At 32.8% G+C, this 8,566-nt stretch overlaps 1 protein-coding gene across 1 annotated transcript; it reads left to right on the forward strand.

The window, feature by feature from the left end:
- The first annotated feature begins 3,643 nt into the window (after positions 1 to 3,643).
- LOC127087451 (uncharacterized) lies at positions 3,644 to 7,729 on the forward strand. Its single transcript, XM_051028333.1, has 7 exons — positions 3,644 to 3,847; positions 3,991 to 4,137; positions 5,536 to 5,601; positions 5,772 to 5,846; positions 6,589 to 6,718; positions 6,953 to 7,078; positions 7,298 to 7,729. Exons 2-7 carry the CDS (start codon positions 3,992 to 3,994, stop codon positions 7,439 to 7,441), a joined length of 687 nt encoding a protein of 228 aa, XP_050884290.1. The 5' UTR covers positions 3,644 to 3,847; position 3,991; the 3' UTR covers positions 7,442 to 7,729.
- Positions 7,730 to 8,566: the final 837 nt, after the last annotated feature.

Below are 8,566 nucleotides of genomic sequence, written 5' to 3' on the forward strand. Positions count from 1 at the left end.
ACAACATCAGTAGTTTAACTTGAGATCTTCAGTATCTTCAGAATCTTCAGAATCTACAATCAGAACTTTGATAACCTTAATGTATGGCTTGAGATCTTCAGAATCTTCAGCTTAGTAACAAAACTTCAGAAGCTTGACAATCAGAGTCACGTCCAGAAGTAAAAGTGGAAAGAACGTTGCAGCATCAACCTAGCATCTCTTCAAAAACTTCTCAGGAGTGAATCAATACAGAAGCAAAAGAACATTGCAGCAGTAACTTGATATCTTCCAGAACTTCTCATGATCAGCACAGAAGCGGATTTTGGAACACAGTATTCAGAAATCGATGACATTACATGTCATATACTCAAAATCAGAATTGACTATTGAAGCTACACAATAACAACCATTAGGGTACCAACCATACTTTGATTGTTTATTTCTTGCACTACCTTTAATTCGTTTATTTTCCGCATTGCCTTTAATTTGTTTATTTTCCTTGCACGATTACATGTCAGATTTATTATCGCAAAAGATTCGTTTTTTAAATCATACTTTGAACGTATCATTCCCGTGTTCACCTTCAAAACCATTTGCACACTTAACACTTTATTTCCTTAAATGACTTATTCCATAAATCAATTATATGCTATGTTGTTTAACGTAACCATGTCCAGCTAAATCCTTAGAGTTGGAATGTGAGGATCGTCGTTTCGACGGTACTCCACATGTTGTATTTGTAGGAATGCTTTAAGGGCTGTTTTGATTTTGATACAAGTTGTTGTGTTTAATTTGACGAAAGTAGATCCGTGACTAAGTCGGGTAAGATCGAAAGTCGTCTGACATCTAAGATAAAACTTGGTTAGTTTTTAATTGATAAAAATAGCGAAAACGCTTTGTTAAATTAATTAGGAGATTTTAATATTACTAGAAAGTAATTTTAAAACTATTTTCGGACGCGTTTATAGTTTTAGGATCCGGTTGGCCGAGCACATGTCGAAAACCCTTTTATGTTAAAAGTTTCCAATCAAAAGCACTTTTCAACTGAGCCTTAGAGGTAATTATATATAAAAAAATGACTTTTTCACTTTAACGTAATATGCGACCTGTGCAACGTGAACGACTGGTATAGATTAGAGGTTAGGTCTGGTTCCGATTACGCTAATGTGACGGTTCCTTTTTAATTAATTTTTTTTCAAGGAAGAAAATATTGTCTCATAAGTAATTCTATTTAGAAACAACTGGAGTACTGTTTTATCAATGTGAGTTACATTCTAGTATCATTTCCTCTGAATTTATTCTTCACTCTTTTTAATTCTTGTGCACTTTATACAACTATTTGATTAGCCTTAGGTAAATACCGTAACAATAGTAATCGATAGACTGACATTGGTCTTTGTGGGATCGATAATCTTTTATATTACTCTTACATATTTCGTATACTTGCGAAAAGCACATAATAGGTAACTATGACCCAGACGATGCACATGCATGGCTCAAAGAAATTGAGAAGATCTTCTGAGTGATGGCTTGTACTAAGGTTCAAAATGTATAATTTGGTACTCGTATGCTGTCAGAGGAAGCTGAAGATTAATGGGATAACGCGTGTCAGAGATTGGAAGCTAGTGATACAAAGAAAACTTATGATGTGTTCATAAATGAATTCTTGGAGAAGTATTTCCCCAAGGACGTATATGGTAAGAATGAGATAGAGTTCTTTGAGCTGGAGCAAGGGAACATGATTGTGGCAGAGTATGCTGCAAAGTTTAAGGCGCTTGTGAAGTTTTATCCTCATTACAACATAGTTTATGCTGAGAATTCCAAATGTCTCATGTTTGAGAATGGGCTGAGACCAGAGATCAAACAAGGTGTTGGATACCAACATATTCGTAGGTATGTTGAACTAGTGAATAAAAGCAGAATTTATGATGAGGATAACAGAGCTCAATTTGCTCACTATAAGAGTCTTAGTGAAAATAAAGGGAAGGGGAAGTTTCGAGGAAAGTCTTATGTGACTCCTACTGACAAGGGAAAATAAAAGACTTCGGGTGAGAAGAAACCAATTAGGGGAGGGGCTCCCGCTTCTATCGTGTTTCAAGTGTGGTGAGTTGGGCCACCGTGCTAATGAGTGTAATAATAAGGTTCTGAGATGTTTCAAATACGGGAAGACATATCATTAAATTGTAGAGTGCAAGAATGATGGCCCGACTTGTTATAACTATGTTGATCATGGTCATATCAATACGCAATATCAGAAGTCAAAGAAGACCACATCCGCTGCTGCCCAAAATAATGGTAGAGTGCTTGCTTTGAGTTGTTCAGAGGTTCCTAAGATAGATAACTTAATTAGAGGTACATGTTTTATTAATAATGTTGAGTTAATTTCTACTATTGATACTGGTGCTTTCTTATAAATACACCATAGATTGGGTGCATTGTGATGTCTAATATTGACAACAAAAGTCTTTAGATCCAATCTATTTCATAAAGATCGATGGGAGGTAGAAAGATTCATCCATTATTCTGCAATAAGGCAAAAACCAGGTTTGTGATTAATCAACACGTTTTTAAGGGCCAACTTGGAAGGGGGGTTGGCAAGGCCTATGATGTTCCAGAATATGCACTTCACGAGGAAGGCTTGCGACCAACTTTAGATATAGTGACATAAGCATCCTTTGTTTTCCTATTATGTTTTTTTTGTGATTTGGAAACTACCAATTGGAAATTAAAGGTGTCTTCTTTCGAGTCTCCTTCATCTGAAGCAGATTCCCTATCATTACTATCAACCATATTTCCCCACGAGGCTTTGAGGAAGGCTTCATTCCTGTTTTGAGTAATTGCTAAGTTTTCTCCTAATGTGTTGAGTTGTGTTACATCCACAAACTCATACAGATAAGATCTTATGTTATATACATTATCCACTTTCTTTTCTAGTTTGTATTCCCATGGTGCCTTTCGTACTAGTTTCTTGACCATCAATTGTGTTCAGAGGACTGACAATAGGGTTTGGTTTTCGATTGTTAACCACCTCAGGTGAGATGATTATCATGACATGATCAACCTTTTCATTTACCACACAACTTATTTCACCATAATTATGTTGCATATTAACAGTCTTATCCACTTTTTCACTCTCCAAAAATGGCTCATTCTGTTTGAAAGTAAGACCTAAATTAACTTCCTTGAGAAAATTTATATCCTTCTTCCATGGTTTCCTTCTATAGTTAAGGTTAGAATATCCCACCACTTTAAAAAATGAAATAAGTTTGGAATTTTCTCATAATATATCTCAACAAAGAGACGTATATCTTACTATTTCAACCATAACTCTATCTCTCATCTCTTTTAAAAGATCAATATCTATCAAGACCCTAACATAACGTCTAAAAGCTTTCAAGAAGGAGTATGTTGGATGTATAATCAATAGAAATAAGTGAGCCTAAATTACTTGTAATGGTAAAAATAATCGCGAATCTCTAATATTCTTAAGACAACCCATGAAAAGATGAATATTAGAGATTCGGATAGACACATTTAGGCTCGGATAACCGTTTTGAAAGCTCTACCGAATTCTTTAATTTTTAGAAGGAAAAGATGAATTTAGAATTTTTTTTACTCCTTCCTAAAAAAAACCAAACACGTGTAAATAAAAATATTTCCTCTCCTTTCCCTGTAATGCAAACCAAACATACCCTAACAAAAACAACTAATTTGTTCATGTATGCCACAACAACTAATTTGTTCATGTATGCAACAACAACGAACCCTTTTCGCGTACATTCTCTAGTTCCCTTCACTCTACACCAGTAGCTAGCTACCTCATTTCTGCATATTTTTGGCTACAAAAACTCTTCCATTTTTGGCCAAGGTATGAGCCTCTCTTCTCTTATCACTGGAAAAATCTAATCAGAATCATGAAAATAACGAGCGACAAAAATTGAGCGATGAAATCACCAGTCAAACATTGTTTAAATCTTGTATTTGTGTGTCATGTTTTTTGCATTCGTTCAGGATGAAGAAGTCATTGGTTTGGCCTCTCATAACGAGACGAGGATTCAGTTCCAGCTCTGAGAAAATGGTTGCCTCCGTGCTGTTTGAGAGATTGCCCGTGGTCATTCCCAAAATTGACCCTGTTGTTTATGCATTTCAAGAATTCTCGTAAGTCTTTTTCGCCGCCACTTTCATATTGCAAGCTAAATGTTTGAATTTGGACTTTATTGTTTATGAATTTGTACTGATTTTGCAAATTAGTTGCAGGATGATGAAGCATCCTATTACTATTAGCACCTACCATTGTTTATTAATTGTTATGTGTTTACATTTTGGCAATCGATCTTGCACTGATTATCCTAATTATAGTTATAATCCCTTTTGGCTATAGGCATTAAACAACATCACAGTGTCATATGATATATGATATCTCTTATGCCTCTAGTGATTTGACTACCCCTCATCTAATTTACTCTCCTTACAATTTTTTTATAAGTTTCCACAATCTTTTAAACATAGGGGCTATCCCGATTCGCTCTTTCTAATGTTGTAATTTCTAATCCTATCCCGTGTAGTCTTACCGCACATTCAACACAACATTCTCATCTTTGCCAGTGCACTTATTTTATTTTTGTGTGGGTTTTACCACCGAACATTCCATCCCATACAACGTTTCTGGTCTTATAGCTGTATAGTAAAATTTTCTCTTCATCTTGAGCAATACTTTTGTATTACTTAAAATTTTCTTCTTCATTTCAAGATTTCTCTGTTGTTTTGTACCACACAACCAAAATATTTAAACTGTATATAACTTATGGTATGTTATGATCTCAACTTTCACCAATAAGTTAGAAATGCTTGCCTTTTGCTAAGCTTGTATTTCATGTACTGTCTTGCTTCTATTCAGATAGAAGTCATACACTTATAAGGCTTGTCTCCAAATCTCTAACTCCCATTTACTTTCTCATTCCACTCCAGTAGGACTTTATCACATGCAAAAAAACGCGAATGTTATTTCCACATATGTTAAGAACAGTAGGTAGGGTGTTTAGTATGTTCAGTTTGTACATGGATGTTCCTAAAATTCCGTTTTCGTGTTTAGATGTGTCTAACTCTCATTCTTTTATCTCTCAAGCTAAATAAGTAGTATTAATAAGGCGCATATTTGAACTAAATAAATAAATAATTATGTCTAATAATTTAAAATGGGACTTATATATAGGAACGACAATGATAGTAATATAGAGGAGAAAAATAAGGAATGTCTTTAGTGAAATTTAGTTTTTCATTTTTTATGAAGAAAAAAAGTAATATATGATTTGAAATATCAACACTTTGTTTTTTCTACTTTTAAGAATTAAGATGGAAAAAATGAGGTTAGCGTCTAAAACATAAGGTTTTGTTGTTAATGTGACTTAGTTCAAAAATCTGCTATTGTTTGTTTAGTAAACATGAAGTTGCTATTGTTAATATTTTATTGTCTTCTGTTGTGTGTTGTCTTACTGATATTGTGGCTGTTCTTGTTGTATAATTACATTTTTTATGGGCTTTCAAATCAATGGCTAGGTTTCGTTGGCGACAACAATATCAACGTAGATATCCTGATGAATTTCTAGACAGATCCGATGCAAGGTATGAGTAATTAAGAGTAGGTTTATGAGTAAACAATTTGGTTTTTTAAAATTGGTTCATCCAAAAGAGAGATATTTTAAGATCCTATCTGTTTAAGTGATGTCACAAATGGCAAAATACAAATAGATCTTTCTTTTAATCTATTATCTTGAAAATTGCCCTACTTTCAGGGGGAAAGGTGATTATCAAATTGACTATGTGCCAGCACCACGAACCACTGAAGCAGACAAAAACAATGATCTAAGGTGTGCAACAAATTAGCAGACTGTTCATTATGTAACTTTCCATAAGAAAATGTTTTCGTTCAATTTCTGGAATATATGAAGTAGAATGAATGAAAATAAGAGATGTCTCGTAACAAATATTTATGATTTCTCCAATCAATTACATACTTGGTTGTTATCGTTTCTTCCTATTCCGGGAGTGAGCAAATCTCCTTTTGTTTGGTGCGCTACTTAGTATAGATTTTCTTAATCAATGGTAATTTAGTTTGTTCTTTATTCACTTACCTTCTCTATTGGTTTTTGATTGAGTTTAGCTTTGAGGTATTGGTAGTTAATATATAATGCTTGATGCAAGATTGTCATCAGATATTTTAGTTGTATTCATAGTGCACCTTCAGACTTTAATCAAATGTTCGCACCGAATGCATTAAATGATGAGGGTAAAGACTGTAAAGATTAGTATTTTGGTATTTATATTTAATTAAATTAAGTATTGCAGCACATTAGTACGTGTCAGCTTACTGTTAGCTATTTTATTGTTTTAGTCAAAATCAGTTCCTAGACTTTTGGAAGGAATAAACTGCTCGTTCTCCCGGTTTCTTAGATAATAGAGTCAAAGCTAGTATAATTTTGAGTGAGAGACATGAAAACTTAACGAGCTTTCATTTGCTTAATCATTACTATTTTATTTATAAAGAACTGAAGTTATTTTCAGACATAATTGCTGCGTTGTGGTTGAATAGTCTCTTACTTGTCTCTTTAGGTCACTGCAAAGAGCTCTTGACAAGAGACTCTACCTTCTTCTTTACGGAAATGCTTATGGGGCTCCAAGCGGAAAGCCTGTGTGGCATTTTCCAGAGAAAGTATATGAATCAGAGGAAACCATGCGTAAGGTAAATATTCTTAAGTGGCTTTGACTATATCTTCCAGTGTTCTTAAGTAGCTATAGCACAACAAAATTTGAACAAATTGCTATTGTTCTTCGATATATTTAGTACAAAGTGTTGTCAAATAGTATCTATCTTGGTGCTTTAACACTGTTGCATAGTGGAACTTGTAAAAATTCCACAATTGAGAACACTGATATCTTGATTTCCCTTGTAACTTATTCTTTTTTTAAAATTCAGTGTGCAGAATCTGCATTGGAATCAGTCTTAGGAGATCTTTCCAATACATATTTTGTCGGAAATGCCCCAATGGCCCATATGGTTGTTCCGCCTAAAGAAGAGCAGTCAGGATCCGCACCTTTCAAGGTATATTATAAGGAAATTTAGCAGTGATATCTTTCTGTATGTTATTTATATCAAACATGTTTTGCCATTTTCTGGAAATGATTTTGTAGGCCTTTACTTTTTTGGATTTACTACATAATTCCAAAATTAGATTTTTCAATGCTTCTACCTTATTTCTTTGTTGAAATTCATATTCATTATACTTTGCTTATTATTTCCGTTGCTTAAATCTTCTGTCAGAAATTTTTCTTCAAGTCACAAGTAATCGCAAAAAACAAGTTCGACATTGGAAAATGCGAGGAATATGTTTGGGTGACGAAGAATGAATTAATGAAGTATTTTCCTGAGCAAGCTGAGTTTTTTAACAAAATGATCATTAGCTGATGACAATGGAGACAGTTGTTTGATTAAATTATTACCAGTTAGTTCATTGAAAGAAGATGAATGTAACAGTTTCTGGGATCAACAAATGGTTTTGAATTAAAATTGGATTTTACAACTCAGTTTTAAGACCATTTTTTAGAAACTTATTTCTACTGTCATGGGTATTTTTTAGTAGTTTGTGCTGTAATATTAAGTTGTTGCCATGGTGATTATAATGTTGAGAATATGTTGGCAAATGGATATCTTATTAGTTCAACTAATAATCTTGTTCTGGTGTCTCAAATACCACTTTTCTCTTGTCTCGCCAACAATGCCAAGAGTTTGCCTTTCTCTTCGGTCTTCAAAGTGCATTTACATGTTGAGAAAAAAAGTGCATTTACGTGTTGATATATATATTTTTTTAATTTATAAGTTTTTCTTAAAGGAAATGACACTATCAAAATATTCTAACATATTAGAGCATTTAACTTGATACCCTTCAATTAAATCTGGCACCCTCTTTAGATCACTTTTATTTTGAAATTTACCTGTTTTTATCGAAAATTTGCAATATTATCGGAAAATTTTGAGTTTTTCATTTTTTTTATCGGAATTTCATATAAAAAAAAAATATTTTTGGAAAAAAAATATGAAAAATACCAGAATTTTAAAAAAAAAAAATTAAAAATTTCAATTTTTTTTACACAATTGAAAATTTTGAAATTTCTGGTACACTATCGAAAATTTCGAATTTTTAGGTACAATTTTTGAAATTTTTGATAATGTTAATTTTTTTTTTTAATTGAATATGAATTATCAAAAATTTCTTTTCGATCGAAGTTTTTGGTATAAAATGAAACATTTAGAATTTTTGGTAATATTTTTAAGTTCATGTAAATTTCAGAAATTTTGATATATCAAAAATTATAAATACACTATCGTAAATTTAGTGGGTATTGAAAATTCTGATATGCATACTGGATATTTCGTATGAAAAATTGTTTTAAATTTTTTTTGGAATTATGAAACTATGGGGTGATAGGTTTAATTGGGGGTACTAGGAAAAATTATCAACATATTATTATGTATAGGTTTAATTGAGGGTACTAGGAAGAATTATCAACATATTACTATGTACCAGATCCA

This window comes from Lathyrus oleraceus, chromosome 5 (assembly GCF_024323335.1).
Source record: "Lathyrus oleraceus cultivar Zhongwan6 chromosome 5, CAAS_Psat_ZW6_1.0, whole genome shotgun sequence".
NCBI classification, from domain to species: Eukaryota; Viridiplantae; Streptophyta; class Magnoliopsida; order Fabales; family Fabaceae; genus Lathyrus; species Lathyrus oleraceus.

Coding starts and splice junctions, on each gene's coding strand:
- LOC127087451 (XM_051028333.1), top strand. CDS start 3,992: ATGAAGAAGTCATTGGTTTGGCCTCTCATAACGAGACGAGGATTCAGT. Junction 5,602..5,771: donor CTAGACAGATCCGATGCAAG/GTATGAGTAATT, acceptor CCCTACTTTCAG/GGGGAAAGGTGATTATCAAA. Junction 5,847..6,588: donor GACAAAAACAATGATCTAAG/GTGTGCAACAAA, acceptor TTGTCTCTTTAG/GTCACTGCAAAGAGCTCTTG.